This window comes from Nothobranchius furzeri, chromosome 7 (genome assembly GCF_043380555.1).
Source record: "Nothobranchius furzeri strain GRZ-AD chromosome 7, NfurGRZ-RIMD1, whole genome shotgun sequence".
Taxonomy (NCBI): Eukaryota; Metazoa; Chordata; class Actinopteri; order Cyprinodontiformes; family Nothobranchiidae; genus Nothobranchius; species Nothobranchius furzeri.
Genome location: NC_091747.1, coordinates 59132172 through 59152436, shown reverse-complemented (window position 1 = coordinate 59152436; position 20265 = coordinate 59132172). Strand labels below are relative to the sequence as shown.

General features: G+C 44.4%; 1 protein-coding gene across 3 annotated transcripts in view; it reads right to left on the bottom strand.

Moving 5' to 3' along the window:
* sh3kbp1 (SH3-domain kinase binding protein 1) overlaps positions 1 to 18856 on the bottom strand; it is a 49542-nt gene extending 30686 nt beyond the window's left edge. For all 3 annotated transcript variants that reach the window (XM_070553256.1, XM_054751036.2, XM_070553257.1), the window contains exons 1-2: positions 18639 to 18856; positions 6886 to 7043 (exon numbers count right to left, since the gene is read on the bottom strand). In XM_070553256.1, coding sequence (XP_070409357.1) covers positions 6886 to 7043; positions 18639 to 18642 — 162 coding nt within the window. In that variant the 5' untranslated portion in view covers positions 18643 to 18856. The remainder of the gene's footprint in view (positions 1 to 6885; positions 7044 to 18638) is intronic.
* Positions 18857 to 20265: the final 1409 nt, after the last annotated feature.

Here is a 20265-nt window from a genome sequence, read left to right as displayed (position 1 = left end):
TGACAAAAGGCAGACCTCCTGTCAGAATGTCTCCTTGGTTTGTTGTAATCTTTAACTTCTCCTTCTGAGACAGAAAATACTTCCTTTTTTTTTAATAAAAAAAAAAAGAAAAGAACAACCAATTTTAGTACTTTTTGACCAGCTCTTGAGTTTTGAGTATCTGCATCCTTAAGAAAATTGTCCCAACAGGGCCAGGAATGCGGCTCAAACCTACCCAAAAACTCACCTCCCTGCAACAACAAACAGAACATCTAGCAGCCAACAAAATTTTTGAATTTTACAAAGTTCTGGCAGCGCCTCTAACGCAGGGCTATTCAATCGCGGGCCTCGTTTTGGTTTTACCCCCCTTCGACACACCTGATATCAGTCAGCAGCTCATCAGGCTGCTGCAGAGCCTGAGGAGCTCCTGCACAGATGATTCAACCACTGAATATCAGGGGTGGGAGATAAACTCGTTTTTAGGATGCATCGAGATGTGAACGTGAACGATTATCAATTGATTTTTAAACAGTAAAAAATCTATTTTATTAATGACGAGGCGCTAAAAGCGGAGCTCAGCTGAAAGGAAGGCCGGTGTTTAGAGGGAAAGGTTACAGAATGCACAGGACAACATGGCTGAGTGAGGAATACAGCCAGCACCGTCAACTTTAAAAGCCAGCGTATGGAATTACTTTGGTTTTTATGAGTTTGAGGGGGAAAGGGACCTGGACAAAAGCCATACGGTATTCAAGTTGTGTAAAATAAAATTGAAGTATTATGGAAACACAACAAACACGAGAAACCACGTTGATCGTTTTCACCCGGAGGAGGAGAAAAAGACGCCGGTGGCTGCGGCTGCCGCTGTTACACCAAATTCTGCGACCCGTCACAATTTGTGACCCCAGGGGGCAGTGTTGCATTTTGTTGCGTCTGTACATCCTGAATTGGCATAAAAGAAGAAGATGCTACGTTCAAACCGTAAACTACGTAAGCTTTGAGGAAGTTGTGCGGCGCGGACCGTGGATGTTAAAAAGAGCGTTTGTTAATGTTTATTGCAAACAAACGGGACAATAAATGCAGCGATAAGCAGGGCTTTGACAAGAAATGTTTGCTAACATTAAACACTGATTTTACAACATGCAAGGTCCGCAGGTAAAATGTTCAGAACTTCCATTTACTGAAATAAATTGTTGTGATCTACATCCTCAGTTTATTAGACACCAGTGCCGATTATCTGGTTGCTACGGGTTTTTTTCCTGTCACTCCAATGCCACTCATATGTACTGGTGGAGATAAAAGGGAGATAAAATGACACATATCACGAAACGCCTTTTGTTATTGTAATGACCTGACTGGGGTTGTAAGCCAGGTGCATTCTGGGTATTGTGTTATATGTGTTTCCTATCGTTCTGCTAGTTCCTGTGTGTAGATTTGTGTGTTGTGCGAGTGTTATGTTAATGTAAGCCACTAGGTGATGTGTGTTCTGTGGAGCGGGTTGAATTAGCATGGTTAACTGACACCGTGACTCTGTGTGGTAGGAGCGTGATAGAGGATCGGTGTCTGTAGCGTTACAAAGTGTAGAAGAAGAAGCCTAATAAAGTTCTGGTGTGAACCACTACTGCCTCCTGCTGGTTGAGTTGGGGACTATAAACCTGCCGCAGAGACGCTCGGGGTCGCTACGTTATTATCTTTAGCAAAAATAAAAGTCATCTGCATTATTTCTGAGATGCAGATGGTCACATTCTGTGATAGCCACTATCATATTGTGTGACTTTACTGTAACTTCAGTTATAACGATTTTTACATCACACAAACTGTTTCTGGTAACTTCTCTGATGATGTAGTTTATAAAAAAGTGCATCTGACCTCTGACATCTGCATTATTACTGAGATGCAGGTGGTCACACTCTGTGATGGCCACCATCATATTGTGTGACCATGGTCCGCGCCGCACAACTTCCTCAAAGTTTACGGTTTGAACGTAGCATCTTCTTCTTTTATGCCAATTCAGGATGTACAGACGCAACAAAATGCAACACTGCCCCCTGGGGTCACAAATTGTGATGGGTCGCAGAATTTGGTGTAACACCGCCACCAACCAGAAAATTATTGAGCAGGCGTTGTTAGAACTTCCACCAAACTCAGAAAAGGCGAGCAGAATTACAAAGCCCATAGCAAGTTTTATCGCGAAAGATTTGCGTCTGTGCTCTATTTATTTCCTGTTTTATGCTTTTATTTACACATTTAATTGACATTCTAAATGTTGCTGTCTAATCGTACTTACTTTTTGAAAAAGAACAGTTATTCATGCTCAAATGAATTGGACATCCAGCGTTATTTTGTTTGGAAGCTGTTAATGGCAGCACTTCTTTTCTTTAAAACACTGCACTGATACTTAGGCCTAGTCCACACGTAGCCGGGTTGTATTGAAAACGAATACCCGCCCCTCCAAAAACTTGCATCCACACCACCTCGTTTTAAAAGGAAACTGTCCACACGTACCCGGATAAATACGTTGTTAAGGACATGCCAGACCTGTAGGCGGCAGTACTTCCCCCGTTCTTAACCTCGTCCTTCGTCTGTGGTCTTACGCAAGGAGCAGTAATTCCGCTTGCAAAAACAAACAAGCAGAAAGCGCTTGGACAATTGATAAAGTGAGCCCAGCTCTGAGGGCATCCATGCTGTTGGCTAGTGTAAACACAGGTCGCACACGTGATGTCAGCATTTTTTCATCGCGGAAAGTGACGTTGCGGACCTTAAAACTCCGGTTTTGTCTGTCCACACGCAGACACCCAAAACGGAGAAAACGCAGATCTTCACTTTGGCCGGAGTTTTTAAAAAGATCCGTTTTCGTGTGAAAAAACTCAGTTTTCGTGTGGATGACAGGCCAAAACGTAGAAAAATATCTACGTTTTGGCAGATCCCCGGCTACGTGTGGACAGGGCCTTATATATTGGAAGTAAGTTAATGTTTCATCATTACAAATGTTTTTCTTAAGTACCACGTAATCACTTGGCAGCCAGGTGAGGGAGGAGAAAGATGCATCAATAATCAGAGCTCCCTGAATCGTAATCGAATCGAATCATGATGTTCCTGAAGAGTCCCACCCCTACTGAATACAGTGTGTCGGAGCAGAGAAACCACTAAAACAAGCTGGAAACCGGCCCTCGAGGCCCAGAGTTGAACAACCCCGCTCCACTGTATTGTAGAAACATACATGCAAATGCATAAAGCTTTTGTTTCGTTAAAAACATTGCTTCTTGGCTGCACTGCCATGCTTCAGGGCTCTAAATATGCCCAGTTCCCGACTTCTGCAGCCAGTTTTTATCTGCTTGAGGCGTAGAGCTGAGATCTACAATAATATCCTAAAACACGTAAATCTACAGCTGAACCTTTGCTTTTGGGGAGGTTGGATATTGTGGTGGACTGAAAAAGAACATGATTCTAGTTCCGCGTATAAAATTTTATCTTCTTTCTAATGGTTACGAAGGATTGTTTCGGTTAGTTTTCTGTTGAATGAGTCCTAATTTCAAAAACATAAAATTATTGCAGCTCCCATAAAAACAGCTCAAAGTACAGTTAAATCAAATCCAGTGAGTTACTTTGTAGGGCAAATGCTTAGCAGGGTAAAACCTACGATTAGCATAGTTGCTTTTAGAATAATTTACTACAAAAATCATATTCAGCATCACACTATTTAGAGTGAGGGAGTTCTTGAGGCCTCTGGCATCTTTAAACCTTCATTTTTATCTGTTCTAAATAAAAGAAACAAGTGGTCCTTAACCGCAAACTCTGCAAACATTTTAGCCGACTGCGGGTCTTGGAATTAGTTGCTTTTTATCAAATTGACTTGACTTTTCTTTCCTTTTACTTGGTTGTGAGAGGGTCAATACTTTGCGCAACATCTAAAATATTAAGCAATTTGGTTGAATAAGTCACGTGCATGACAGCAACAATTACCCTAAACTAGAGATAACTTCCTTTAAATGTATTTAATAGTAAGAGCGAAAAAGCGCATAAAGCACATTCACAAGGCATTACAACCAAACAAGGCGCTGTACACTAATAGCTAAGTCAGGGGTGTCAAACTCAAACTCACAAGGGGCCGAAATGAAACTCTGGGACGGAGTCGAGGGCCAAACTTAATATTTTTTGAAAAAGCGACGGCAAATTTGCACATTTTCTTTATCAACATAAATGCAATTTTGAGCCTTTAAATTTGGAAACAAACATATTTCTGCATTAACACTGAATGTGGAATAACCAAATGACACACGAGCAAGTCAGTTTTAAATAAAAGGCATCAGTGGTATTCATTACTTGTGGTATATTCAGCATTTTTAAAATCTATTCAGGATTTATGTTTTCTTGTTTATTCATTTTTCTTATTTTTATTCTCCTTTTTTTCTCCTGTAATACGTGTCATCGCTGCTGTGACGTCTAGCTTTCCCCACTGAGGAACAATAAAGGGATTTTCTATTCTATTCATCTATCTGCAGCCTTTCCACTTCCTGTTTACTGTAGGTTAAATCTTTTCTCACGTGCCAACAACAAAATAAAAAAATAATTTTATCTTAAATGAAAATGCAACATCTCACCTGTTAACTTTCATGTTTTGGAGCAGAAAAAGAGCATAAAACCAACATATTTAAAGCTCAGTTTGCTCCACTGGTTTACTGTGATGCTCACCTGTTCCAGCCAGATACCTGCATCATGGGGTTGATCTGAGCTGAGGAGGAGACTCCTGTTGTTTTGTTCATCTTCATCATAATAATGACAACATTAGATGACAACAGCTGCTCACATAGGTTTGTGCTGCTGAACATGTCTGAGCAGCTTGACCACATTGTTGTGTGTCGGGGGGGAAACACGACCACAGAGCCGTGCTGGTTTGAGTGTGTAGCTGCTCGCTGGAGTTATATCAGCTCTGTCTGGACGTTAGTTTGAAAACTTTCTCTTTCAGTCGTGAACACATTACTGAGCGGCTAGAATCTCCGTTTCTGGGCTTCAACGTCAGAAAACAGCTGAGTGAACTCAGCGCTGAGTGAGAGGAGTGTAGTTTGTCCGAGACAGCGGAGCTGCAGACACCCACCTCTGACTGCCTCGGTGCTGAAAAAACACAAAGCAGGAGGCGCGTCTGCTCCGCGCTGGCGCCGCAAAACATCATGGGAGTTGTAGTCTTTGCGGTAAAATCGGCCAGCGGGCCAGTTTTAATATATTTTTGAGATTTATCTCGCGGGCCACATAAAAATGCTCCGCGGGCCGCATCTGGCCCGCGGGCCTTGACTCTGACATATGTGAGCTAAGTACTAACTAAGTACGTGAAAAAATGTTCAAACTCCTCCCCCACTCACACATAAACACAAGGGTCTTAATGCTGGGTGCATCGTGTTTTCATCCTGCAGATTATAACCAGCTCTACTGTTTAAAGGGCCCTTCAACACATTTCATTTAAAACACTGTGATAAAATCATGAACCCGTGTTAATTTCTACGTCATAATCATGAAACAACATTTTTATGTCTTAGACGTCTGAATCTGCGTGTTTGTTCAGCTTCAGAGCTTGGTCTGCTTTTCACTTTAAACTCTCTCAGATTGAACTTTGAATATAACGCATTACAATTCCAACTAAAAGATGTTTCCCTCCTTCTCTGCATATGCAGGACGTGCTCTTGCACCATCACCACGCTCTATACATCAGCAGCATGTTTCCATGGTGACCTTAACAGATTTGCTCATCACGGCATCCCTCCCTGGCTCTGGCAGGACTCAACTGTCTCGTATTACACACTAGATAATCGTGTCGTGCTTGTGCGATCCAACCGCGTCATGCTAGAGCGGCATGAGGCCAGTGTGACCAGTTCTGCTTGAAATTCAAAACAACCAAGCCAGGATGGGACTCGCCGGGGCCATGTCACATGGTCGCACGCCACCCTGTGGTACGCCGTCACCCCAACGGCAACCCAACATGCTACGTAGGTTATCTGCATGCTCCAAACAATCCCACTGAAAGGAGAACAGATTACATTCCTAACAAGCGGGAATAAACAAAACAATTTTGAACTGGAAAAGGGAAGAATGCCTTCACCGGGTCAGGGACGAGGTCCTGCCTCAAGTTGAGGATTTCAAGTATTTCGGGGTCTTGTTCACGAGTGAGGGAAAAGATTCTCTAAAGGGCAAAAATAACCCTCCCAAATCGGAGTAAATGTTAGCCTGGTTAGTGGCTTTTCCCACTTCCTGTTTCTCCAAACTGCAAGCTTGCTGAGGACAGAAAGATTACTCACAGTTTTGACATAATCGCACTAAAAAAAAAATAAAAAATACAACAGCAAACATTTGGAAAAAATACAAAAATATCACACTGAAGGCAGAAAAAATTAGCAACATGCAGCTTGTTTCATAAAGAGATTGAGGGTTTTATGAGTCTGAAAATTATATGTTGTTCACTTCTTTTCTCCAAAGCTATATATAATATAAGCACTTTAGACAACATTTTCCACTTATTGTTCATGTTTTATCTGGAGATAAAACTGCATGTGTGTCACTGAGAAGTGCTTTCAACAGAAATGCAAAATGTTTATTCTGCTTGACTTATCTCGTATCCTAGCAGTGTGAATGAAAAGTAGATTCCCTGTGAAGAGCTTTAAGGGCCTTGAAAAGTTCTGCAGAATCTATTAGTTCATTATTATCTTTATTTCTCAGTAAGGCTTTATTTCTCTTTGACTTATAAAAGAAAAAATAAAACATAGAGATATGTGTGAAGTGTGATTGTGCTGCACTAAAATTAGCAATGGAAACTCACACCGACACCAAAGCCACAGCTATATACGTTCACTTGGTGGCTGTTTGTGAAGGGTCTTGTTTGGTTTGGCGCTTAGAATGAGAAAAGACTTTGTGATTACTCACCCTGACAAAATTATCAGGGAAAAGACCCCTGCGTCCGCCCAGCTCACCCTCCCACCAGCCGCCATCATCCCGCCGTATGTTCTTGATGACGTCGCCCACCGCCAGGGTCAACTCATCGTCCTGCTGAGCCTCATAGTCGAACTCCACCACGGCCTCCACTGTGGAGCAAGGAGATAGTTACCATTAGCTTTACAAACATTGCAGCAGTGTGAAGGCAGCCGTGGATAAGATGTTTAAGTTATAAGACAGGTCTGGGCAGCATCTAATGTGATTGGGAAATTAGTATTTTGGAGTCTTACAGCTAGATTTCAATGAAACTGTGAAAATACATCATTGAAGAATGAAGGAAGAATTTAAAGAAAGAACCAGAGCCGGGAACAGAACCCTGTGGAACACCATAACCACCTTGAATTTACATCTCAATTAGATGTTCCATTGTTTTGGGGCAGCAGTAGCTCAACAGGTTGAGCGGGTTGTCCAGTAATCGGAAGTTTGCAGGTTCGATCCCGGCTCCGACAGAGAATTCTGCTATTGTGTCCTTAGGCAAGACACTTAACCCACCTTGCTTGCTGGTGGTGGTCGGAGGGTCCGGTGGCGCCTGTGCTCGGCAGCCTCGCCTCTCATCTCCACCAGTTTATGAATGTGTGTGTGAATGGATGAATGATACACTGTAGTGTAAAGCGCTTTGGAGTCCTTACTCTGAGAAGCGCTATACAAGTGCGGGTCATTTATCATTCATTTTTGATAAAATGCTTTAGCTGATGCAACACAACAGTTTATTTTTCTCTTGGTTTACATTTTGATTTCATTTTTATGGAAACCCTGCCACTGCAGCTGGTTTGTTTTTGCCTTTCTATTAACTAACTACGGCACACGCAGAGACTAAAAAGGTCGCCTTGCATGGACCTGCAGATGGAGAAACCTAATGCAAAGCTGAATCGCTCTTTTCAAGGCAGTCTGAGTGAAATTCAAACACATCTTTAAAATTAATTATATTCATCTCAAAATCTCAAGGAAGAGTGCAATTGATGTTTCATTTCTAAATGATTAGGGCTACTTCTTCTGTCTTCTTAAGATTCCAGGAGAGGTACAGAGTTAGCGTTATGAAGAGATTCACTAAACCACAATCATGAGATTTATCCTTCTTCTGCTAGACTGTGCTTTGGCCCGCTACGGTGAAAATGGCAGGCATTATGAGTGTGACATAAAGGAAGAAAAAGGATAAACACGGATGGTGCTTCTCTAAGAAAATATGCTCTTCGTCGTCTCTTGACTCAAACGATTTACTGGCAAACCCTTTCAAACAGCTCCTAATGAGGATTTTCCAGACATCTCGGTGTGACAAACCTTTTATGATGAAAGTAAAGCCTGCATGCAAAATTTATAATTAAACAAATAGAAGCTGAAACCAGATACAAAGATTCTTTCAGAATCCAATTTTTACAAACAAGTGAAAACATGATGATTTGATTTAAATCAACTCATTTCAACTTAATGACCAACCTCAAGAAGCTCGTAGGGATGGGTTTTTATCTTGAAGTTAATATGAGAAATATTGGGGAATCGCTAAAATTACATTTAAATAAATAAAAGTAGCATCAAATAAAACTTGATGATGATTCACTAAGAGAAGGGGATTGTGGAACGTTCTGTGGGGTCCACTGTCAGAAAGACTGTCCCTGCCTGACCGTTTGAGGTGTTACACACTCTAAGCCTGAACACTTCCTGCCTGATGATAGTTTACGCTAAAAACAGTAAACAATGTTAGAGTTGAGTTTACTTAACTAGTAAACTTTCTAAACTAGTTTTGTTATATGTTGTTATAAGTTAGCATAATCATCACAAAGTGGTGAAGCTGCTGTTTTATTGTAAGGAATATCTTAAAGAAATTATGGAAATAGTGTGGTTGTATTATTAAGTACAAAATAATTAATAAAAATTAAAGAAGAGCATTTAATTATTTTGTCAAGATAATTGTGATAATTAAAGTCAAAAACTCGGAATGTGCATAGGTGGGATTGAGGAGCTCCTCAAAGTATTCCTTCCACCGTCTGACTATAGCCCAAGTTGATGTCAGCAGCTCCCCATCCCCACTGTAAACAGTGTGAGCGAGTTGCTGCCTTCCTCTCCTGAGGTGCCGGACAGTTTGCCAGAACCTCTTTGGAGCCGATCGATAGTCTTTCTCCATGGCCTCACCAAACTCCTCCCATGCCCGAGATTTTGATTCAGCAACTGCCACTGCTGCACCCAGCTTGGCCATCTGGTTACCTGTCTATTGCCTCCAGAGACCCACAGACCGGCCACGCCCTGTAGGCCTCCTTCTTCAGCCTGACAGCTCCCCGAACCTCTGATGTCCACCAGCGCGTACAGGGTTGCCACCACGACTGGCACCGGCCACCTTGCGACCACAGCTAGCAACAGCCGCCTCAACAATCGCAGAGTGGAGCAAGGCCCACTCTGAGTCAATGCCCCCCACTGCTCTCGGGACACGGTCAAAGCTCTGCCGGAGGTGGGAGTTGAAGACCGTCTTGACAGGTTCTTCTGCCAGGCATTCCCAGCAGACCCTCACTATGCGTTTGGGTCTGCCAGGTCAACGCGGCATCGTCCCCTGCCATCTGATCCAACTCACCACCAGGTGGTGATCAGTTGACAGCTCAGCTCCTCTCTTCACTCGGGTGTCCAAAACATACGGCCGCAGGTCAGATGATACAACTACAAAGTCTATCATCGACCTGCAACCTAGGCTGCCCTGGTACCAAGTGTACCGATGGGCATCCTTATGTTCGAACATGGTGTTCGTTATGGCCAAACTGCGGCTTGCACAGAAGTCCAATAACAAAATACCACTCGAGTTCAGATCAGGCAGGCCGCTCCTCCCAATCACACCCCTCCAGGTCATGCTGTCATTGCCCACGTGAGCATTGAAGTCCCCCAGCAGGACAATGGAGTCCCCTGATGGAGCACTATCTAGCACTCGTCCCAGGGACTCCAAAAAGGGTGGGTAATCTGAACTGATATTTGGCGCATAAGCACATACAACAGTCAGGACCCGTTCCCCGACCCGAAGGCGCAGGGAAGCTACCCTCAAGTCCCACGGGGTAAACCCCAACACACAGGCAGAGAGTCTTGGGGCTAACAAAAAGCCAACCCCAGCCCTCCGCCTCTCACCTGGAGCAACTCCAGCAAAGGAGATTGTCCAACCCCTCTCAAGGACTTGAATTCCTGAGCCAATGCTATGTGTCGAGGTGAGTCAGACTATATCTAGCCGGTACCGCTCAACCTCTGCCACAAGCTCCAGCTCATTCCCCGCCAGCGAGGTGACGTTCCATGTCCCAAAAACCAGTTTCCTTGTCCGGGGATCGGACCGCCAAGGCTCCCGTCTCAGTCTGCCACCTGATCCACACTGCACCGGACCCTTCATGTTCCTCCTGAGGGTGGTGGGTCCACAGTTAGATAAGCCCATGTATCCAGTTCGGGCTGGGCCCGGCCGGGCCCCATGGGCGAAAGCCCGGCCACCAGAAGCTCGCTCACGGGCCCCAACCCCAGGCCTGGCTCCAGGGTGGGACCCCGGTAACCCTTCGGGCCGGGTACTCCGACTCTTTGAATGTACATCCATGAAAGATCCTCTGAACTGTTCTTTGTCTCACCCTTCACCTAAGACCAATTTATCATGGGAAACTCTACCAGGGGCACAAAGTGCCCCAGACAACATAGCTCCCAGAGCCGGGAGACCTGGGGATGGACTGTCCAATCTCGGGGGCAGAAGTTGCATAGGTAGTCAAACAACTACGCATTGGTGGAGCCCTCGGGGTGGATGAGATTCGTCCTGGGTATCTCAAGGCAATGGATGTTGTAGGGCTGTCGTGGTTGACACGTCTCTGCAACATTGCGTGGTCATCGGGGGCAGTTCCTGTGGATTGGCAGACTGGGGTGGTGGTCCCCATCTTTAAGAATGGTGACCTGAGGGTGTGTTCCAACTATAGGGGGATCACACTCCTCAGCCTCCCTGGAAAAGTCTACGCCAAAGTACTGGAGAGGAGGGTCCGATCGATAATTGAATCTCAGATTGAGGAGGAGCAATGTGGTTTTCGTCCTGGCCGTGGAACTGTGGACCAGCTCTATACCCTTGCAAGGGTGATGGAGGGGGCTTGGGAGTTTGCCCAACCAATCCACATGTGCTTTGTGGATTTGGAGAAGGCTTATGACCGTGTCCCCAGGGGCACCCTGTGGGGGACGCTCCATGTGTATGGGGTGAGTGGCTTTCTGTTAAGGGCCATTCAGTCCCTTTTCCAGAGGAGCGTGAGTTTGGTCCGCATAGCCGGTAGTAAGTCGGACCTGTTCCTGGTGAGGGTTGGACCCCGCCAGGGCTGCCCTTTGTCACCGGTTCTGTTCATTACCTTTATGGACAGAATTTCTAGGTGCAGCCGTGGTGTGAAGTTTGACGAGTTTGGTGGCAGGAGAATCTCATCTCTGCTTCTTGCGGACGATGTGGTCCTCCTAGCTTCATCCAGCTCTGACCTTCAGCTCTTGCTGGGTAGGTTCGCGGCCAAGTGTGAAGCGGCTGGGATGAGGATCGGCACCTCCAAATCTGAGACCATGGTTCTCGACCGGAAAAGGGTGGCTTGCCAACTCCGGGTCAGGAGAGAGGTCCTACCTCATGTGGAGGAGTTTAAGTATCTCGGGGTCTAGTTCACGAGTGAGGGTAGGAGGGATCGGGAGATCGACAAGCGGATTGGTTCAGCGTCTGCAGTGATGCTTTGGGTAATGACCAAAAGAACAAGATCGCGAATACAAGCGGCCAAAATGAGTTTCCTCCATAGAGTGGCCAGGCTCAGCCTTAGAGATAGGGTGAGGAGCTCGAAAATTCGGGAGGGACTCGGAGTAGAATCACTGCTCCTCCGGATCGAAAGAAGTCAGTTGAGGTGGTTTGGGCATCTGGTCAGGATGCCTCCCTAAGGAGGTGTTTCGGGCATGTCCTGCCGGCAGGAGGCCCCTTGGTCGACCCAGGACACGTTGGAGAGGTTACATCTCCAATCTGGTCCAGGAACGCCTTGGGGTCCTGCCGGAGGAGTTGGTGGAGGTGGCCGGGGAGAGGACAGTCTGGAGCTTCATAGTTGGGATGCTGCCCCCGCAACCCGGACCCAGATAAGCGGAGGAAGACGACGACGATGAAAGTTAATAACTAGCAACATATTTTAAATCCTTTGTTCGATACATTTGCAGTGGTCTCTAGGGGGAATGAATGCCTTGTGAGTCAGACTTACAAAAAATATGCTGGTGCACCATTTCTGGGACCTAAAATTTGCCCACATCACAGCTGAGCTTCAGACGGCAGGTTTTGGAGTCTTTTTTCCTGATATTTGGACATCTCGCCCTAGATTGGACAACAACAGTGCAACTCTAATACTGAATTGCAATGTTGATGTTTTATCTCCACAAATAAGACAAGCCTGGAGGAGCTTCTGCTGTATGGTGGTGTCGCTAATGCTAATGGTTAGCTTAAACTAGGTGAATCATTTGCTGCTGATTCCTGGACGTTAAAACAACACAAGCCTTCCTCGAGCATTATAACACAGTATGCATTATAACATGCCTTATAACACAGAACAGGATCAAAGTTGAAACAAAAAAAAAAACAAGAGTGCCCCCCCCCCCCCCCCCAGTGGCTGGCTCCTGTATAGGTATAGCCTACCTCCCTTTCTGCTTTATATTCATATATAGCAATGGGATACCGATACCGATTCCAGTATCGTATCAGTAAAAATTAACCGATACCAGGAACCGATACCAATGCAGTTGCTTGAAAATGGCTTCACTGTAACTTGTCATTTCTGTTCACCTAAAATTTTAGTTTTGTGATGATTTATATTCATATATTTTACGTTTTATCTACCTCACAGTCTTTTCCTGTTGAAAGCAGAGAAGAAAATAAAATCTGTTTTCCAAATCATTGCATTTTTTTGTGTGGTAGAAATATCGGTATCAGTAATCGGTATCGACGAGGACTCAGATCCAAGTATCGGTATCGTATTGGTTTGAAAAAAAGGGGTATCGTTGCGTCCCTACTAGAAGTCCTTAATACCTTTAGTTGTAATCTATTCTTTGGTGTTTGTTTGGGGTTGAGCAGGTGAGACATTCAGCCGTACATGTGAGCGCTCTGATTCAGGATCAAAAACACAACATGACAGCTTCTGTAAACTGGATTCAATTGCTCCAGTTTAATAAAAGCAGCTGTGTCAAATGTTGATTGTGACAGGTGTCAAGTGGAGTAGTTGTAGCCATGCTGGGTACATTTGGAGCTTCTGTGACTGAGGCATAGAAACACACATCACCGTAAGTCAAGGTCAAAGGTGAGCCATAATCAAACTGCAGGTGTGGATGAGATGTGGACTAAATCCTCTGACGTTCCTTCTCTTCTAAACATCACACACTCCTCACGAGTGCTTGAGCAGCTGCTTGGACTGCCAAAAATGCAGGGAATGTGTATTAGTGAATGTGTAAACCATCTGCATGCCCACAGATGACGGCCACAGAGGCCTGATCCTTGTCTAAACTACAGCTAGTGGGGGGGTGCAATAAGGGAGATTCAGGGTTTGTGTAACCATGGGAACAACAGTAGAAAGGGGTTAGCAGTGACTCAAACAGTTTTCATTCCAACATTTCTTCATCTTCATTGCAGTAAACACTAAAAATGATGACGGAATTAAGAAAAAACAGATTTTTGTGAAAGTATTCGTGGTATAGCGAGAGGTCATTCCTGAGATCATGGGGAAGGAAAAACGCTTTCACAAGACACCAATAACAAACGGACAAAGGAGATGACTGTAGAGCAAGTTGCTGCTCAGATGGGAAGGATCTGATTCTGGCAGGAGACAACTAAAAGGATTAGTCGCAGATGTGAGAGTAGCGTGGCACAAAACCCGGTTTCCTTTGCTGCACTTGGTGGTCATGTGTACGGGGGAAGTGGCGAACGACTGGAAGTTCATTAGTAAGGGGAAGTGTGAATTTACAGTTCTTTTTAACTGTCCTGCGAACCCTACGATGGTGCGTTCAGGAGGTCAAAACTGGAAACCTGCATGTTTGTCGGAAGCAAATTCACCCAAATAAAAGGAGGACAGCTTGGGGCTTTGTTCATCACAGGGTGCAAGCTGACAACATCAACGATACGGCCAAATGCATCTCCATCTCATCTGAAATGCTGCAAAAGTAACAAAGTCCAGAAGACACACAACTCTGAACCAAGCAGCTTTGACAAACCAACACAGACTGATAGCATCAGAAGTCGGCACTGCGGTTTCAGAAATGTAAACATTTCTTATGGTCCACTCAATTCAAGATGGCTGCTGCAGTAAAATGAATTTAACTAAAACAAAAATGGATGCGAATTAATTAATTTAGCACATATTAAGCCAAAGTGGGATTCATAGTAACAAGGAGTCAACTACAACAGGTGCCCCAGATGCACACTGGTTGCACCTGGTTTTGTGATGTTGGGTGAGATTATGCATCATGAATAAAGTCCATCATTTCTGTGAATGATGTGCAGTCCTTCAGGCAAGGCCAGACACTTTTCTCTTTCCTTTAATATTTGTAAAAAAAAAAAAACTTTGTTATTGTTTTCGTATTTTCTGTATTTTTGCTTCAACCACAGAAAATCTGCACCAGGCGTCCATTCAGCTGGCCAAACAGAATTTCAGTTCACTGCAGCAAATTGCAACAAAAATCAGATAAATTGTGCAGCCCTGGTTCTACTTCCTGTTTTTTCTTCTTTTCTTTTTTTTTCTTTTATTTTGCAAAATATCTTTTTTGCATGAACTTAAAGTGTTGAAGTGCACGCAATGGAGTGGTTATTGTGCAACTTTTATTTATTTGTTGTTCTGCACATTTGCAGCATGACTGCCATCAGACAGGCGCTCTCAGGTTTGAGGACACATCTGTGTTTTAAGATGTGTTTTTTAATTATTCTCATGTTTGGGGAATCTTAAGAGTGTAAAATAACTTCAGGACAAATAAAATCGAGGATTAGTAGCACAATAACATCCCACTGGTGTTAGTCTGAACCGTTTAAGATGATTTACAGATAAGTGAAGCTTTTTTGTCTTGTGCAGGAATAAAAAGGAGACCTTGACAAGACGAGAGACGGAATACTTGCAAGCCTCCAGACAAAACAAAACTCCCACTCAAGTGGTGAAGTAACAGACTTGCACAGGAGATGAAGCCCGTAGCATCGCCTGAACAGCTGCAGCTAGTTTGGATAACGGGGACCCGCGCATACCGACACACAGAGGCCTGCAAAGCCGTGATGGCATTTCAGCATTTTCTCAGTGAACCTGGGTTTAGCTCTTGGCGAGTTTTGGTGCCTCTCCGCCTCTGGCGTCAACAGCAACTGCCTGTAAAACTTTCACGCTGGACTAGAGCCCACTGGGAGTCAAAAGCCACCCACTCCTGACTGTGGATCAGATCACAGGCTTCAGCAAATTCTCCCACATGAAAAGGAAAATTCCAATCATTCTGCTGCTGGGGACAATCGGGGAATCTAGTGGCTAGGTCAACTTTATTCCTCCAACTTAACGTTGTCTGTTTGGAATTCTCTGCAGCGTTTCCGAGTTATTTTAGTGGCAGCCACTTAAAGCCAGAAAAGCTGCGGAGTAGGCAACACGAGCGACGCTGGAAGGAAAAGTGCTGATGAAGAGTGGAAAGTGATTATATGAGTGCGAACCGATTGTACTAAACGTTTTTAGGAAGGAGAGGATTTAAAACAATAAAAAATGTGTAAAGAGAAACAGGATCAGAGGAAATTTTTTAGGTTGCTGCCAGTGGCAAATTAGTATCACCATGGAAACCACACACCTGTATCTCTTGCTCAGTCAGCTAACTGACAGGAACACAATAAAGGGCTGTTGTGAGAATGCATTTTATATTCAGGAAGTTCTAAACTGTCCCACAGGCGGCCTAAATAACTATATTTGTGACATATATGTATATATTAGAGGTGTGCGTCGGCAAGAATCAGGTGATAATATCGCAATATAAGGGAGACGATACGATATACTGTGGTACTAAAAGCCAGACGATATTTGCAACTTTTGAAGGTGAGTTAGATGACAGACTTCCAGTGTTATGGTGAAATTGTTCCGTCAGAATGAAGGCGGTAAAACCTGCTGCCACCTAGCAGTCGGAGTCTGAATAGCAACACACAGAAGAAATTGAGTAACGTATTTCCTTGTTAGGCTCACCTGTTTAAAGTATCAATTCTGCATCATAACATGCAATATTTCATCTTCTTGCTTTCCTAACACATAATAATGATAATAATACATGTGTCTACAAAGGCACTTTGGAGAGGAAACCACCAGTCCTGTAGCACTCACTCAAGAGTGGCAGAAGACTATGTTTCTGTATATAATTTATGTATTTACTGAACAACAAAAAAGTTATAAAAAATTATAAAGGTGAGTGTGTTGCCCAAAGCTATCAGAATCGTTCAAAAAATCAAGAAACTAACTTTTTTCATTAAAAAACATCAAATGTGTGAAAACAGAAGATCAGTCATGTGACCTGTTTGAACTTCAAATGCTGCGTCTGCTGCCAGAAGTAGCTTCAAAAGGGGGCGGGGCTTTCTCACCTGATCCTCCAACATTCCACAGGTATATTTCTCATTCTTTTTCTCATACTGACCTACATTATACAGCATGACCATGCCAGCTGTTGTTTGGCAAACCACATTCTCTGAAGTTTAATTTGCATATTTTTGCAAAGCTGCAGGCAGTGATCATGACGGAATGACAGATAAATATTGTAAGGTTGTGTGCCTCTAATATTAGTTTCCTGTGTTTGTCATTTCTCACTCTTTATGACCTCTGGTGTCATCAGAATCAATAGCTTTGCAAAGGTTTTTCAAAATAGTTCTGCTTTCGTCTCCATGTTGACTTGACACACTGTGTTCATGTGTGATTGAAGAGAAGTCTTATTTCATACGTGACAGGATGCGCTGCGTCCACATGAATGATAGGAGGACTTTTGGATCGGAAACATAGTTTCATAATGAATCAGAAATAAAAAAAATGTTCAGATCTTTCAGACGAGTTTGGCTCAGCCAAAACTGCAGAGCTGAACTGATATTGGTAATTAGTCCTACCTTAACCCTCTGGAGGCAGGTGTTGCAGATTTGCAACGTTAAAACCTACCTACCTGGTTACTCCACGCACGTATTTCATGAACTTTTTTTAACTCAGAAGTAACCCTGAAGGACTTAGTTGTTCGTCCTTTTATCAAAAATTATTATGAGAGGGTTAAAAGTTTGTGTAAAATTAGTGCATCTTTAGAAATTTCTATTCTTCTCATGCACACCCTAACGGGTGCTTGTTCTATCACCCATCCATCCATTTTCATCCGCTTATCCGGAGTCGGGTCGTGGGGCAGCAGCTTAAGTCGAGAGGCCCAGACTTCCCTCTCCCCAGCCACTTGGGCCAGCTCCTCCGGGGGAATCCCAAGGTGTTCCCCGGCCAGGTGACAAACATAGTCCATCCACCGTGTCCTGGGTCTACCTTTAGGTCTCCTCCCGGTTGGACGTGCCCGGAAAACCTCACCAGTGATGCGTCCAGGAGACGTAACCAGATGCCCGAGAAGCAGCAGATCTACTCCAGGCCCCTTTCGGATGATCGAGCTTCTCACCCTATCTCTAAGGGAGAGCCCAGCCACCCTGCAGAGAAACTCATTTTGGTCACTACCCAAAGCTCGTGACCATAGGTGAGGGTAGGAACGTAGATCGGCGGGCAAATCGAGAGCTTCGCCTTCTGGCTCAGCTCTCTCTTCACCACCACAGACCGGTTCAGCGCTCGCATCACTGCGGACGCAGCATCAACCTGCCTATTGATCCTGTTCTACATAATTGTGCACCCTGTAAATGGCAGGTAATTTGTTGTTGCACCAGACTTTGTAAAGGTTTGTCTCCCGTGCAGAAAAAAGTTTAAAAGCCTTTTAATTGCAGCTTCTTTTGTTGTACTTTGTTCACTAATTTAATTATGTAACCTTAAATACCCACGTAATAGATACCTTAGGGTCATGGATTGTGCTAAATCACCACAGACAAATAACTGTGTGTGTGTGTGTGTGTGTGTGTGTTGGAGAGGGGGGCATTTCTAAGGTAGGCCATGCATGCATTGGTTGTTTGCAGCTCAGTGGGCCAAAAGAATGAAGGCCTGTAAACTGTGCAGAGCATGAATTAAATTGTAGACATAAACGTTTGAACACTAACAGGGAATTGTGAAACACAATAAAATTTGGGTATTTCTTAACTGAGTTGACCACAAACCTGCAGCCAGTTGCAGCCATGCAGGGTGCACAGCAACACATCTCACAATCAGGCCCGTTTTCACTCACTCAGGCACAAAACTGGACAGCCCATCGCCGTGCAACACAACAGGCCCACGGACAGCGTGAATGCAAACGTGTCAACATCTGCAACTCATCAATCTGCTTTCCTTTAAAAGAAAAACGCATTCGCGATGCACTCCCACGCGTGGCTTCCTACCAAATAAGCCCTCGGAAATAAGACCACAACTCGCCCATGGTCTGCGGTGAACAATATAAAAACTGCTCTGGAGGGACGTGGAGAGACGCGCATCTGGACCGGTCGTTTATTCCTGTCCCATCCAGATGCGCGGAGACACGGAGAGGGAGAGCTGGGGGGGACCTTTGGTGGGGTGTCTCCAAAGCAAACACACAAAACCACAAGAGGCGTCGCGTCTCACCCATTTATGTCTCCCGGTGTGCTGGAAGCGCTCCTGCAGGATTGTGGGTCTCGGGGACGGCGTTATTCTCAGGTATGGTGGCGGCTTTGATTCGGACCGAGCTCCAGCCTCCTGTCTGAAGCAGAGATCCGCTACAGCAGCGCTGAAACAGGAGGAGCGTCACATCAAACCATATTCCTTCCTCCTTTCTCTGTCACGAGAGGAGGAGGCGCAGCGAGAGGCCAGAAAAAAAGACGCTGATGCTAATGAGGGACTCTCTCTCTCTCTCTCTCTCTCTCTCTCTCTCTCTCTCTCTCTCTCTCTCTCTCTCTCTCTCTCTCTCTCTCTCTCTCTCTCTCTCTCTCTCTCTCTCTCTCTCTCTCTCTCTCTCTCTCTCTGCGCATTCAAGTGTGCCTCGTAAACTTCAGCTTCGCTCGCTGACTTTTGACGCAATGAGCGCAGCGTGACGCTGTCTGTCGCGTTACCACAAGCAGATGGTGGAGGCGCAAATACTGTTTTAAAGGGCTGGAAATCCAATTTCTCTTAATATTGATCTGTATTATAATGGAATTATTCTTTATTAAAGGAGAGTTTTTAACTATTTTAATGTCAGAAACATTAAAAAATATTCAAATCTCAGGAAGGCATTCATCTTACAGTGATGTACAAAATAAATGCTAAAATGCAGTCAAATTTAGAGATTTCGACTGTAAACGGTTACTTTACCATTCATAAATAAACTTCAATTTAATGACAATGATAATAAACAAATTCCAGAATTAAAGCTTCTTAACGCTTCATTTGTTTGCTCGAATAAGCAGAAAGTGCAACTGAAACTGATTAAAAACAAAGCAGGCACGTGCAGGGGGGGGGGCGGAGGGTGCTTGTTGAGCACCTGCCCCTTACGTCCAAAGAGCCCAAAGTGCCCTTTTTCCAGTCGTTCGTCAGATTTTGCCGCAAGGACCATGCGGAGGCAGCCGCCTCAGCTGAAGCCTATTTTCCCTTAAACCCGCCTACAAGGTCACTGATTGGCTCTTCCACATCATACTAACATGTGATTGGTTGTCCCTGCTGTCGCTCTACCTTGTAGCCATGGAGTCGACTGGTGTTTTGCCTGTGGGCAGGAGTCTGCGTTCATCTACCTGTACGTTTTTTCTGCCTGCTTCACGTCAGCTGGATGGATTTTAATATCAGAGCTTTTGTTTACGTGTGTTTTTCAGTCCACGGCTAGTGTGTGTGGAGCAGTGAGGTCGCTGCATGTCTGGGACAGAAAATGAGACACGAGAGAGACTTCTCCTGAAGTGTTGAAGAAACTCACAACAAAGAATCACGGATGTTGATATTTCTCACTAGATTCTTCGGGTCATAACTTCTGAATTACTAATCGAATAAAAATAGTTCAAACGGTTCCTAAAAGTACATAAAACAAGCTTTTCAGCGAGGTATTACATGATGTAATTCATGTTACTCCGAAAATCGCTATTAAAAGGAAACCAGCTTTGCAGCGTCACAGAAAGAAACGGAGCGAACCGCGACGGGAGAGCGAGAACCAAAGGGAGGAGATAGTCTGATCATCGTCATCAGCAGCTTTTATAAAGTTATGGAAACAAACGTCACAAACAAAATCCACCTGGTTGGTCAGGTGTCC